Here is a 15,461-nt window from a genome sequence, read left to right as displayed (position 1 = left end):
CAATCCTCGACATATGGAATGAAAAAGAATATGCTAGGCACGCATCTGTAGAACGTTCGTATGACAATACTTTCGCTTCATGGACAAGATTTATTGAGTAGGAATTAATCGAAGTGGGCAGTAAATGTGTTAATTCACTCCAACCAAGCCAATAATGCCAATAATCTCGTCTATTCATCCAAAATCGACACGTATCCAGTCACTGGTGTCCTAAAGATTTTCTGGACACCGAACCGCGGACAATTGGCAGAGATAATCGTGAATCGAACGCGGATTTTTGATGGCGGCCTTTTCCAGGGAATTTCATTAATAAATCTATGAAACGCGTTGCGGTCACGTTCACCGCCTGGCGTAGTGACTGCATTAGCTGGTTACAATCGCCAGGCTTTTTATTAAACGTAGCCGTAAATCGCCGCGAGTAATTGTTTTCAGCGATACGCCGGTAATAGCGTGCCGTCTGAACATTCCATCGTTCGCCATCATTCCCGCGGAATACGCTTTTTATGAGGCATTACCATCGAGCACGTAACAATACCTCCACAAATAACGACGTTCGCGTCGCGTGGAGGGTTTTCGCGCGAGGCATATCGTTTCTCCATTTTATTCTTTTTCTTCTTTTTCTTCTTCTTCTTCTTCTTCTTCTTCTTTCACCCTCCTTACTTTCTTTATTCCGCGTTTTCTTTTTTTTTTTGTTCCAAAGCGGAACAACGTATCGACGTCCTTCGGGAGACGCGTAGAAACGTCCCTTTTGTCGAATTGTGCATGTATCTAAAGACAATGCGAACTTTCAGGCAAAGTTGCGAACTTGTGCGATTTACGGGGGAATTCGACTGGAAAAGAAAACTAGCGCTGTGTCTTTTTAGAGATACGTTTGATGAAGTTGGATGGTGGGAGGTGATGCATGGGGTTTGGTTAGGAGGTAATTTAGATAAAAGAATTGTTCGATACATATCACTGACACGATATATGTAAGTGCCAATTTTTTAGATAATAGGAGTTCATATTTTTATTGTCTTTAAATATTTTCAAATCATCTCTTTCGTTCCCTAAAATCAATAGGTGAATCTTTACGAAATGGTATAAATAATCGTAAACTATGAAATATACTTAAAAAGATTATCGCTATTCTCTACCTTTAAATTTATGCAGTTGATCAATATGACCTCTGAACAGCTTGAACGTAAAGGGCATTTTATGTGATTCACCCTATAAAACTACATCTATCTATATATAAAATTGTTTGAGATAAATTTTCATCCCTGAACAATAACAAAATTTTCTTCTACTTCCAATACTTCTACTCAAAACTACTCTTCTTCTATTTCAAATAAGCAAAAATTCGCCTTCCTTTTCACTTTTATTCAAACACGTCCTCCGGTTATTTTTCTCTAGTTCCTCTTTAAAATTGCCGTGTTCTGACTTTAAGCTATAGATGAAGCACTTTGATCACGGTGACAGTTCGACAGAAGTTGTAGGGACGCTCCTCTCTGGCGTTCGCAAATATTCGAAATTTGTCTGTGTATACAGAGGGCGAAGCACTAGAAGGAAAAAGGCGTGTCGTGTCGTATGATTTCGTGAGGAATTTCACGATGCATCTATATTTGTCCGGGCTGTCGAGAAATTCGTGGAAGACACCTCGTTGAACGGCGTTAAAGCCAAACCCGAGACACCAAGTGGACCCACATCAACGTCACTGTATCTGCCGGCCCGATGCGATGCTACGATTTCGATAACCCTGAATACCTTCTCCTCCTTCTCCGCAGGGTCGACCTTTACGAGTCAGCAAATATGTTCTAATTATAGTTTCAATGGAATGGGAAGGGTTGTACACAGCACAGAGAATGTAGTTAAACAACAACGTGTTTGTCTTCTGACCGCTTTAGATTAATGGTTTCAGAGAGAATTTATTGAAATACACTGCGCTTCATGGGTAATGGTTCGTTTTATTGGATAATTATTTATTTCAGTTTAATCATAGTTATGAATTTTAATTGAAATTACTGTTTCAGATAGAATTTGTTTAAATGGTAGCTTTTGGAAACGAGTGTTTTTTTATTAGACGGGTATTTAATTTAATTTAAATTTAATAATCTAGTTTATTTAAATTGTTTTTACGAAATGAAAGGATTGACTTGATTACTTCGGAGAAGATTACAACTTTGTAATTGTAGATAGCTTGGTGTCAGTATCGGGAAAGCTTATTACATTTCGTAACAAGAAGGTTGGTAACAACAAGATTGTAACAGTGTCAGTACGAAGCTGACCCAAGTCGCGCTATTTCATATCGTATTTTGCCATTTCTCAATAGAACAGAAACATAACAGAATCATCTCCTGTCGAAAAATGTATTAATTTTATGACCAAAAAGTTGTATTTCGGCGAAATACGATCGTACAGAGGTACAACTGGATTTATTTGTACATGCGATATGAAAACTAATTTTCTTTATCGACGAAAAACAGTGTAAAATGGAAGCAAAGGAAGGAATGATAAGAAAGGAAACGAAAGATAAATTGAAGGCAAGAAGAAAGAAAGGAGGAAAGAAATTGCAGAAAGGAAGAGAATCGACCAATATTAAGAGAAAGGAGAGAAAGAAAAAAGGAATAGATAGGGCAGGAAAGAAAAGGAAAGCACAGAAAAGTAAAGGAGGGAAGAAGGAAATGAGAAAGGAAAGAACGAAAGGAAAGCAAAGAAATGAAAAAGGAAGAAAATGTATTTCTTTATAAATATCTTTTATTTAATAACTACAAATTGTAACTATGCGTAGAATTTATTTTATTCTCTTCATCTTTTATCATAATCACCTTCTCATAATTTCTTTCTTATAATTTCTCCACCCACAGCATTGAACCCTCGATCAACATCCTTGATTACTTCACTATACGAGAACCAGGCATCGCTTAAAGGCGTTTATCTACAGTTTCTCGACTTTCCGAACAAAAATTACTAAAAAGAAACCAGTTAGTCAACAAACCATCAGAGCACTTCCGCGATACGTCTGGCCTCCGTTTACAGACACACTTCTTATAGTTAGCACAGAGTTCCCAAGTTATTTCCCGCTTGTTGCACCGAGATAACAAGGAAGCAAGGCGAACGACCGTTCAAACGTTGGTCCGCTTAAGATTCCAGATTTCACGGTTGCTGGTGTATAGTGATCGTTCCTCGTCGAATCAGGTCGAGCCCATTGAGACGCGTGTACACTATGATGGATCGCGTTTTCAGAGGTCAGCGTGAATTGGCCGAGATAGATGACGCACTATTTGGAGGTTTGGCTCCGCCGCCAAGTAAAAATGGGACGCGGCTGGCAATTGACACTTTTTAAAATTATGTCGCGACTAAAGCTAGGAATTATACATAATTTGCGTGCAACATAGTATATAGGGTGAACCACAGGTTTTAATCACCTCCATTATTTTCGCTGTTAGTGGACTGACCGAGATTCTTTTTGTCATAAATAGACCGTGAACGTTTATGCATTTATAGGAAATTTTAATGTACTCGTTACATTTAGAGGATGAAACAAATTTCTGGTTAGATTGTATTCTTTTAGTTGCGTTATAAATATTTAATTAAAACGACAAATAAAATTCTTACTTCGGTATAGATTAATTTTCAATGTAATTTAATAAATGCAAATTTAGTATTAGAAATTGTTGTGATTTTTTGTAGTGCTCTCTGGCCCATATACAAACGTCGATTGTGATCTAATAATTTTTATATCGCATGATTGCAAAGAAAGAGTGTAACTTAAGCTAAAATAGTGTAAGACTTAAGCTAAATCGTTAGACTAATTTTTGTTCTATGTCATAGTTGTTCTATGTCACAGCATATATAACTTTCTATATTTTCAACGCTATTGTCATATTATGTTCAATACTTCTATGAATTGTAGGACTCGACGAAATTACCCATCTGGGAAGTGCGGAATAAAACAACCACCAACATTACAGGACTCAACTTGCAGGAAAATGACGTGGAAGGAATTAATTGGGTAAATATAAAAAGTTTGCCATTTAAAATTTAAATGTTCTTTATTTCACATAATTTAAATTTTATTTCAGAACAAATTCATTTAGTTACTCTTTATTTGAAAAATGGTCTCTTTCTTTTGTTTAGTAATAGAAACCTTTAACAAAATTATTAATTTAGTGGTGTTGATATTCTTAAAACTTATTCTTAGAAATTCTTAAAAATGAATTTAATAATCGTCGATATTTCTGATGGCGATGTTCGTATATAGCAAATGCATATTTTAAGTGATATTTTTGGTACTCAATGAACGTAGAGTATAAGATAGTCTTTTTACGAATTGGCACTGTCGGGACTAAAATAACTTGATTTAAGCTCTCAAGAATGTTTCTTGCGATCATAGAATTTTATATCTCAGACATTTCATATAACATTTTCTTAATCAAATTAATATATATTAAGAACTGCTTTTAAGAATTTAAGATTTGCTAAGAATGTCATCTTCAAAAATTGATAATAATATGGCGTACGTATAATCCAATATATTTTACATTAAATGAAAATTGATTTTGTCGTTCCTTAAATTTTTCTCCATTATCCTGCACTCTGTAATATTAAATTCCACGTAAAGAACTATAAAGAACAACCATGGACATAGCAGTCGATACGACAAAAAAGCAGAAGATAAATGAACGTTCGATAAAGCCTTAAATTGCGTCTAATTTTTCTTGAATGAGGGGAAGACTTTTCTTGTAATCAGCAAATTAAAAATTTCTTTATTTAAACATATTCTCTAGTCATATATCAACTTACAACAAGCTCATAAGATTTCAGCCATTAGAAGTCCCGTTCTAGTTAAAATCCGTCACAGTTTGTTTTCTGTCTTGACAAAACCATATGTATCTTACTTTATTTATACCTATTTTTTAACAATACTACGTTTATGCACGAACTCCGCGAGTGATATTTTGCCATGCGATATCGTTGCGATCAAGTGCCTGTCTTTATCGTTGTTAACAGAAAAACAGAGAAAGGCACACGGTGAACTTATTTGACTGATCCTTTCTAGCCTGAAAAATAAAGGTATCTTCGAGAGTTTCTTCAAACAAACAATACAAATAAATCAATGTATTACTCATAATTAATGCATACGTACATATTGAAAAATATGACAAAAAATGTTGAACCAATTTTGTCCATCCTTTCCTATGGCATTCTTCTTCAAAGTATTCGCTGCAATAAAACAATGCAGTAATTCTAACGTGCAGTTAACATGAAATCAATAGAATAAAAATTTTTTAAACTAAAAAAAAAGTTTCTATTACACCACATGGGAAAAATGGGTTAGAAGAAAGTTAGAAACAGCTCTTCGGTATCTTTCCCCAATTTCTTCAATCAATTTTCATGTACGTTTCCCCAAACTTTCAACCACAATGTTTTTCATATGAAAAGGGTGGCTTAAACGGTGGTCCATCGGACCTCGATGTTTGAAGTAATTTCTTCATTAACTCAGTGGAGTATCGCGTGTTCCGCTTCGAGGATACAACAACGTGAGGCCTTCCGTTTTCCGGAAAATCTACCCGCGACACGGTACTTCCGAGCAGCTGACGGCCTGCCTTAATTTTCGTTTCATTAGCTCCCGCCAATTCACTTTGTATCGTGGCCCCTCGCTGAATAGAGAGGCGTTACTACACGCTCGCAATATCGTTTCCCTTTCTCCCATATGCTAACACGGGCCCTCATGAAACGATTAAGCGCGTTGTTTTATAATTTTGGGAAATTGGACGGCTTAATGTTTCATTTCTTATTACAAAGGACCGCCGTAACAGTAGAACGAAACTCGCTGAATTACAAATATTACGGTGCATGTCTGATGACTGAGATTCTTTCCTCAAGTTGTGTAAGATCGAGGTTGTTGGAATTTTCTCACTGTTCCAAGAAATTATTGTGACTGTTGGCTGCAGGTCTTCTTGGAGATATGAAGGTAATTTTAACGTTCTTGCGTTTCAGGTCAAGGAATTCCTTTATGATGCAGATAGTTTCACAGTCATGAAGATCTCCGTTTAAGATTTTGTTGAGGTGTTTGAAAGATGTTTGTATCGTTAGTTTGTACAGTCCAAAGTTATAAAAAAGGAACGAAGAATAAGCCTGCAATACGTTCAATGGTGTGGATTTACTATTTTTTGAATATTTTATTTGAAAATATTAATATTTCGAAAATTCGCTAAATAATAATATTATGTCCATATACTGAAATAACAACTGAAAATTTCATATGATAACATTCAAATTTTATTAGAATGTACAATTAGCTTGTTATAAAAGTTTATAGTAAATTAATTAAGTGTATTAATTTAGAGGAACCTCCTTCGTTTCACTTGTAATTCAAAAATACAATAGTCTGGTGATAAAGAGTTCTTCAAACAACAAAGCAATATTACAACATTTTACAATTACTTATCAAAATTAGCTACTAAGTGCCAATTTTATTTCGTCATGATATTCCACAATATCATACATAATTGTAATAACCAGGAAGAATAGAACCATCGCAAACTTTATATTTTGTTAATGATAGTCAAGTGTCCTCCTATTCTACTAAACGGTATCGTACATTTTCTCTTGGCAAAGGTGGAATCCGCTATTCTATACGATGCCGTCTTCATGTTCTACAACACGCTGGAGACCTTAAACGCAAGGAACATGTCTGTAGATATTGACCCGCTACCGCTCTCTTGTGAAGGGGAAAAGAAATACAGCGCAGGTCTCGACATTATCAACCTGATGCGCGAGGTAAAGTCTTTCTTCCAGTACATACGAACATATTAAATTGATGCATATGAAGACTATAGGGGAAGAGCACAATAAGTTACATCTTTTATTTTTTACAGAGAAACCTTTTTAGGATTTAGTACATTTTCAATCGATTCTATATTAACAAAATTTCTTTTTCACTTGGTCTTAGATCTAAATATGCGTTCTTTTGTTACCTTCAAAATTTCCAAAATATTGCTCGAACAAAATATTGCTGGCAATAATTGTACCTTTGACAATCACGAAACTTTATCAACTTATCGACTAGTTATAAAAGATCGGCATCTTTGAAAATTCTCCTGCTCAAAGTCCTTTTGATAAGATAAAGAAGTCAAGAAAAACGTAATCATCATGCTTTTCTCCTGAGACATTCGTATAAAATGTCGTTCGTTTGAAATTGGAATTTAGAGCGCGCCAATGCCACTCATTAAACTCTGTCCTATCGTCGATTATCAACCGTATTAAGGAAGAAGAAATTCACTATAAATTAGGTATGTTTAACGTTAAGCAGATTTATAATAAAAATATGAAACTTCATTGTCGCGATATTAATATGTACTAATATATTAATAAAAACGAAAAATTGTCATAATAAATGTCAATGAATTATGTCAATGTCAGTAAATTTTCAAAAATTAATTTGATGGAACACAGTTCCTACAGCCACTCAAGCTAGCCATATCTAATTTTTAAACAAAAACCATTATTACAAGTCATCGGAACGCTTTCTGACACTTTATGTTAATAAGAAAATAAAGCATAGATTTAATGGCCATGGTTCCTACAGCTATCCGACGAAGGAAAGATCGAAGGGAAGCTCACAGGGCCAATAACGATCGACGAAAATGGTCGACGTCAATCCTTCCAAATACAAATTATAGACGTGAGACCGGGTGAAAATGTACAAACAGGATATTGGCGCCCAGATGGTCTTCACTCGATCAAAAGCGAAAAGGAACGTGAACGTTACTTGTACAAATCCATTGAACTGAAGAAGTTCAAGATTACTACTAAAGTAGTGAGTATTCTCTGACATCTTAATTATCATCTGTAATTATTAGAATATTCTTGTTGGTAAAATACCGAGACTTGAATTTGTTTGAGACGTAATATGGTCGTTCGGCGACAAAAGTACTAATTAAGAAGCTTTGTGAAAAAGAGCGTGTAGATGTCTAATATTGATATTTTTCGAACGTGCTAATTAACTGTAATTCATCAGGGACCACCGTATATCATGGAAGTGCCGGAAGGTTCAAATCGAGGTATACTGATCGACCAAACACGGTACGAGGGTTTCTGCATTGATCTCATCGACGAGATTGCCAAGCTGTTGAAATTTAAATATGAGTTCGAATTAGTACCGGACGGAAGTTACGGCAAGTACGATAAAGAAACGAAGCAATGGAACGGTTTAATCAGACGTCTGCTGGATCATGTACGTAATTGCTTGCAACCATGTTCTATGTAATTAAAGATAATTAATGCAAAGATTTCAAAGATTTTGATTTCTTATTTCAATTTTAATTCTAGGCGTATGGCGACCAACAAATTTTCATATATCACTAAATAAACTAAATTTTACTTTTTATTATATTTTATTATATCTTTCAGAAAATATTGAAAGACTTGTGAATAAGTATTTTTACCTTCATAAACCTATCTATCATTGCGTATAATTTTGAGGTATTTGCGTATAAAATTTTATATGTATACAAGAAATTATTTTCTCTTCTTTAATAATTTAAAGGAAAGTTCAAAAATTCAAGACAAACTAAAAGCGCATGAAATCCTTTCAGGACGCGGATTTAGCTATTTGCGACCTGACAATCACGTACGAGCGAGAAAATGCGGTCGACTTCACGATGCCCTTCATGAATCTAGGTACGGTATCTTTAATTTCTTATCGCGTTCTATTTTCGCAATAAATCTCGTGACATTGCTATTTTATCCGATATGTCCAAGTCAGGTATCAGCATTTTGTACAGAACACCGGAGGAAAAAGAACCGGACCTGTTCTCGTTCCTGTCACCGCTGTCACTCGACGTCTGGATTTACATGGCGACTGCTTTCTTAGCTGTTTCGATAATGCTATTTGTGCAAGCTAGGTGAGATTTTAAAGAAAGATAACAAGAACCTTATACAAGAACGGTGCTCCAGGGTTTAATAGCTAAACTTTGTTAGTGTATTCTATAGATAGGTGTAAACAAACAAAAAATGTTATACATATAAATACATATCTTATCAATTATAAGTGTTTATTAAAATGCAACATACAAAGAGAACAGTAACAGACTTGTACTTACTATGATATACGACAAGAATACATTTAATCAACATAATCATTAGCTGTTAATTAGAGGTATGTGAGAACTCGAAAATATTTCGTAATTCCAGATTCCCGAGAATTTTAAAATTATACAGACTGGAGTATGGAGCAGAAATAATAACAAAATATATGAGAGATATAATATTTTACAATAAATTATTTTATTATAAAGTACTAAAATGGAATAATAAAAATGTTTTATTATAAAATATTGTATGTATCGTGCATATTTCGTTATTATCTCTGCTCCATATTCTATTTTATATAATTTTATAATTCTCGAGAATCCCGAAATTCTGGCAAATCCCGACAATCTCGCATTACGAAATACTTTCGGAACCCGACCTGACCCGTACCGACCTAATATCTTACCGACCCATCCCGAGCATCGGGTTCCTGTTATTTTCGGATTCTCGCGCATTTCTATACTTTTAATATTCCATTTCAAAATATCCACCGTTTATATCAATAAAAAGCTGATCGCGATAAAAAGTTGCATTTATTGTTCAATAATGCTTATTTTAACTTTGCTTTGTCTCAGTGAATCAACCTGTTCTTTTTGATACTTGTGTAATATACATTTCTTTTTTAAAGTTATTAACACATAAAAGTTTATGTTGTTTATGTCAGAGATCAAAGTCTCTTTGTATCTCGTACTTTTATTGCAACTTTTCAGTAAAGATTTAAATAACCAATATTCGTGTAAGATGTCTTGCTTGATTATATCCGTATTATATACCGACAAAGTTTGGCTATTAAATACTGAGATATCCTACATAAACCAAGTTTTTCTTTTCTGAAAAGAAAATTTTCTTTAAAGTACGTTTTTTGTTTCTGAAAAGTGTAACAAAATTAACTTCCAAGAGAACGATATTAAAGAAGTAGAATAGCGTGCGCTTACAGGAATCCGTGCTTAAAAAGAGGGTTTATTTACAGAATAGCGCCAGGCGAATGGGACAATCCGCATCCCTGCAATCCAGACCCGGAAGAATTGGAAAATAGTTTCGACCTGAAAAACTCTATGTGGCTCACTGTCGGCTCTATGCTGCAACAAGGCTCTGATATACTCCCCAAGTAAGTTCAAAACCGGCAAACTTAACAAAGCACCTATGCTACCGCAGCCTGTCTTACATGCATGCAAAGCCGTGCGATAATCGTGAAACACAAGCCGCAACACCACCGCAAAGAGATGCTACTGCGTCTGTTTTGCCTTGTGTAACTACACCTCTGAAATTATTCGCGAAAGTTCCAGCAAACTGGACGTTTGTTGGTTTATTAATAACTATTCAACACAAAATAAATTTTTCGCAAACGGAATTTTAATATATTTTAGAAAGTATGTCGTATCTTTCTCAAGATATTCATTGTCAAACACACCACGAACTGTCATGAACTTGCTCGTTGTAATATCAATACACTGTTAAGTTTACATAAGATTTAGATTTGGTAGTCAAATTTAATAAAAGCCTATTTAGAAGAATCTCTTACTTAAAGTAGCAAGAGACCGCGTTAAACGGACGAAACGAGACGAATTCTTCTGAACACAAAGACTAAAATATTCTGATAACTAAAAGAAGCTAGAAGGAAAATAAGGAAATAAAATATTGCGGATCGTTTGTAGAAAAGTGTACAGAGACGGTGCCAAAAGCAGACGCGGCCCTTTTTTTTCTCCCCCGCAGCCATTCCCGTGTCTCCAAGCTATCCTCTTTTTTTCACGACAATTAAGCTTAACGAGCCGCTGTTTGCCGGACATATTTGAGGCGGCTTCCCACTTATTAACGCCGGCACGGCGCTAACTCTCCGCTCGTAACGTCGCGCGTGTTTGCTCGCTACATACTGACGACGTTCCGACTAAAGACGACGACCACGACGGCGATGCTGACGGCTAACAACGGTGAATCCTCCTAACTGCCTCCTAGCCGCTTGTTTATGCTACGCGAAGGTAGCATGAATCGTCGTGATTTGCATAGAAGTAATATTTGAATGTCTTTTACAACCGACTTGGATCTAAAGGAGAAATGGTCTAAGGGTAAGATTTTTATTATTTTTGAGAAAAATCCATGACATCGATGTCAGCAAATGATTTTCTGTAGAATAATTTATGTATTATCGTCGTTGCTAGACTACGAATGTTTATGCACATATATGCATAACTGAATGCGCTAAAGAAATAGACTTTAACTAAAGATTTATTATACAAATATCGTAACTAACAAGGTACTATACCTTGAATATTTTATATACACATCTGCGCATTATGTGTATTCTGTAGATTTTCGTACGCTTAAATTTCGCATAAATACTTACATAAACATCTACAGTCTAGTCATTACATTTTAGCGGGTTGATGAATCGCTCTCGTTTATTCTACTGTACGTAACATGATTTAAAAACTGTTGTAAACTACTTTACAAATCCATTACTAACTTGTGTGTTAGATATTAAGAAAAAAAGAGCTTGAGTTTAAGAAAATTTCTTTTCACCATTGTGTGAAATAATCTCAATAGAAATTGTTCGTTAAATTTTTAGATATACTGTTGTACGCACATTTGTTAAAATTACGTATTGGAATTATACTTATGTGTAGTTAAATACAATTACTATTCACCATAAAATTTACTTTACATTATTAAAGAGTCACGGATCAAAAGAAAAAATTCGTTGCCAAAATTTCGTGAAATATTTCTGTAGAATAAATGGGAGTATCGCTTATCGATTTCGCGCGGCGGCAATTTAATCGCGATCCATTTGTCGGCGAAGGCAAGCTAGCCTCGCGAGGAAACAATGTCCTTTGTTTCTGTTTACTTGGCGTCTTGTGCACGCTCGCGTGACACAGAATATCCGCACGCGCGCCATGCTCGGCAAACAGGAGTCATTTGCATACGCGGCTCTTTAGCTCGCGCTTAATTAGGAAAACGCGATGCACGCTGTCTCTGTCGCCGCTTCTGCGCTTCTAGCGTATCGTCGAGATGCGTCATCCACTCATCTCGTAAGTACCGGACGATTTATCTAGACGACGTAGACCGCGATTGGCTGAACCGTAGAGATTTTATGTTGAACGAAAATTCATAGCGTGATCTTTGTAAAAGCATAGATCATAAAGCATTTGTATTACAGTTTATCAGGCTCAAATGTAACAGTTGGATTTTGGAATTCGATTCTATTAAAGTTATAAGAATACTATATTCTAAGCTCGTATATCTATTGTGTTTGACATTATCGAAACCGTAAAAGTTTATCTTCGTGATAATATGAACTAATATTAAAAATATATACGAAAAATAGAATAACGCAACTGTAATTTTAGGAAATTAAGATATTTAGCCGACTAAATTGTAATAAATGAAAGGAAGCTAAAATATTTGTGTTTATAAATAAAATAGAACTAAATGAAACCAACATTACGTTTGACTGTAATGATCTCTAATGAGCATAGATTCGATGCAACTAACTCCAACTCGCGTCAATCCACCTCGACCCATTCTTACTCGCTTCAACCTGTTTAATTTGCATCGATCAGCTTCGATCAGTTCTACTTCACGTCAATCCGCTTTGATCAGCTCCAATTCTCATCTGTTCGTTTCGACCAGCTCCAATTTCCATTGGTCAGCTTTGACCAGGCCCAATTTACGTTGATCTGCTTCAAACTGTCCCAAATCGAATCAACCAACTTTGACCAACTGCAATTTCCATCGACCTTCTTCGACCAATTCCTATTCCAGTTAGCTTCAACTAGCATAAACTCATTTTGATCAACACCAACTCACATCGACCTATCCAATCAGTTTCAATTGGAACACCTGTAACTCCTGTCAGCCTACTCGGATCAAACACGTTCAAATTCTAATCACTCTTGTATTTCTGTTGTTTCACTTAGAACACCTTCGATTCGAATGGTGGCTGGTATGTGGTGGTTCTTCATTATGATTATGGTTTCTTCTTATACTGCCAATTTGGCCGCCTTCTTGACGTACGACAAGAAAGAAAATCCAATCCAAGGTGTTGAAGATCTTGCTAAACAGACGAAGGTCAGATACGGAGCCGTGGATGGTGGATCCACGTCCACTTTCTTCAGGGTAAATTTCTACCTTCCTACATTTCGGAATATTCTAATATCTAGACTGCGAATATTTGTACATTTATGGAATGGAAAATTTACTTATTTAAATGCCTAGAAATATACTGTATGCACGTGCAATATGCAAAGATATATAAAACATATAAAGAAATGAAACGTAATTAAAAATTCATTTCTTACAGGAAATATAATAGCGAATACTACACTTGAGATGTTTTATATATCTTTGCAAATTACGTGCATTCTGTACATTTTTAAGCTTCTAAATTTAAAAAATGTACAAACATCCGCAATCTACTAAATATTTATCTCCGTTTAACAATAGCGTTATTTCGATTACAGGACTCCAATTATACGACATATCAACGCATGTGGGCGACCATGCAGGAAGCAAGACCAAGTGTGTTCACGAAAACGAACGACGAAGGCGTTGAACGAGTGTTAAAAAAACGCGATTATGCTTTTCTTATGGAGTCTACCACGATCGAGTACAGAATGGAAAGAAACTGTGAACTCGACAAGATTGGAGGTCTTATCGATAACAAAGGATATGGTATCGCCCTGCCACGGAGTATGTTCCACAATCCTTCAATGTTATTTCGAATCATATCGGCGCGAATCTTTTGAAATATGATCCTTTTTCGTTAGATTCTGAGTATAGAACGCCTATAAACGGCGCGATATTGACGCTGCAAGAGAAAGGGGTGCTCCAAGACCTGAAGAAGAAATGGTGGGTGGATAGGGGCGGTGGGTTGTGCACGAAAACCGAACAAGAACCGTCATCGTCAGGTGAATTAGGAATAGCCAACGTCGGTGGTGTTTTCTTAGTCCTTCTGATCGGAACTTGCGGCTCGTTCATCATCGCTGTCTTTGAATTCCTGTGGAATGTACGAAAGGTCGCCGTGAGGGAGAAGGTGAGTCTCCTCAGCCGCATCTCCTCCTGCTCACAAGACCGTTATCTCACCCTTGGATCTCTTTTACCCCGAAACCAGTGATAAATTTTCCTCTGCGTCGCGTGTATAAGAAAGCGAAGGAATCATTCTTTCTCATAAAAATTGTCTTTAAATTATTCTTGAAGAAGGAAATGACAAATAATAATTATTAGATTATCTTGATCGTCTCTACAAGTTTAAGTGCATTTCAAAGTATATTGCTTCGTCTAAATTCAATATTTTCATTTAACAGAATTTTGTAATAGTGTTCGATTACCATCGATTTGGAATACTTCGTAGAAAGAGTAATTTTTAACGAATAAAACAAAATTCGTTAATGACAATTTTTAATGAGATAAGTTATAACCAATGTAATTGTATTGTATAACATATTTGGATGACTCGCTATCTTACTTATATTATTGTAATTTCTTTCTTATCTTGGTAAATATTAATTAAAGTAGCAGCAACACTTTTAATCGAGGTTTTATTCAAATTAGATTCAAGAGTATGGAATTAAGCAATGAACCGGCTTGTGACAGTTTCTCGTGAACGTTTTTGCAGGTTACACCATGGGAGGCGCTGGTAGCAGAATTGAAATTCGCCGTGAACATTTGGGCGGAGACGAAACCCGTTAAAATCTCGAAAAGCAGCGGCACGAGTTCGATGGAAGGCGGCATCGGTCGGGCGGCCTCCACGGCTCGTTCAATCGTCGGCTCGTTCCTTCGTCTCGACATCCTCGACAAATTCGATAAAGATAACAATACCAATAATCACAGCGACGATCGCAAGATCAACTAAAATTCCAGCAAACTGTCGATCATTCTACCATTATACATTAAGCTGGTTATGTTACAAATTGAGGGTGAACAATTTAAGTGCTAATTTTTGCAACATGATATTTTATTCTTCATGAAGATTATGCACACTGTAAAAGATTTTAATCTTAAGATTTTTATCTTTTGTGAAATCTTTTCTAATCTCTAATTTTTCCAAATTTGTTTCTTATTTATTACTACTATTATTACTATAATTCGTAGTATTAATTATCAATTTCTGTGGTTATTCATTAACAAATAAACTGTATAATTAAGTTCGATAACAATTGCTTCATTTACAACAAAATGATATAATATAATCACTGATAATCTACAACAGAAAGAAAACAAATTCGTCGGTAATATTTAAAGAAGCATAGAACAAAGAAGGAGAAAACAGGACACCGTGAGACCATCCTGTGCCGTCGCGCATAAAGTCGTCATTCTCTGGACTAGTCGCAGAATAGCGACGTCATGGAAGGCAGAAATCTTCGCTGTAGGTCCAGTAAGAAAGAAATTCAACA

The 15,461-nt window shown here is 35.6% G+C and overlaps 1 protein-coding gene across 2 annotated transcripts in view; it reads left to right on the top strand.

The window, feature by feature from the left end:
* The window catches only part of LOC122568996 (glutamate receptor ionotropic, kainate 2-like), a 78,639-nt gene extending 63,398 nt beyond the window's left edge, over positions 1 to 15,241 (top strand). For both annotated transcript variants that reach the window (XM_043729462.1, XM_043729541.1), the window contains 11 exons: positions 3,893 to 3,991; positions 6,601 to 6,762; positions 7,571 to 7,801; positions 8,003 to 8,218; positions 8,580 to 8,664; positions 8,750 to 8,888; positions 10,046 to 10,183; positions 12,987 to 13,185; positions 13,530 to 13,758; positions 13,836 to 14,101; positions 14,684 to 15,241. In XM_043729462.1, the coding sequence (XP_043585397.1) occupies positions 3,893 to 3,991; positions 6,601 to 6,762; positions 7,571 to 7,801; positions 8,003 to 8,218; positions 8,580 to 8,664; positions 8,750 to 8,888; positions 10,046 to 10,183; positions 12,987 to 13,185; positions 13,530 to 13,758; positions 13,836 to 14,101; positions 14,684 to 14,920 (2,001 nt within the window). In that variant the 3' untranslated portion in view covers positions 14,921 to 15,241. The remainder of the gene's footprint in view (positions 1 to 3,892; positions 3,992 to 6,600; positions 6,763 to 7,570; positions 7,802 to 8,002; positions 8,219 to 8,579; positions 8,665 to 8,749; positions 8,889 to 10,045; positions 10,184 to 12,986; positions 13,186 to 13,529; positions 13,759 to 13,835; positions 14,102 to 14,683) is intronic.
* The last annotated feature ends 220 nt before the right edge of the window (positions 15,242 to 15,461 follow it).

Source organism: Bombus pyrosoma, linkage group LG1 (assembly GCF_014825855.1).
Source record: "Bombus pyrosoma isolate SC7728 linkage group LG1, ASM1482585v1, whole genome shotgun sequence".
In the NCBI taxonomy this organism is placed as follows: domain Eukaryota; kingdom Metazoa; phylum Arthropoda; class Insecta; order Hymenoptera; family Apidae; genus Bombus; species Bombus pyrosoma.
This window is presented reverse-complemented; position numbering and strand designations above follow the sequence as displayed.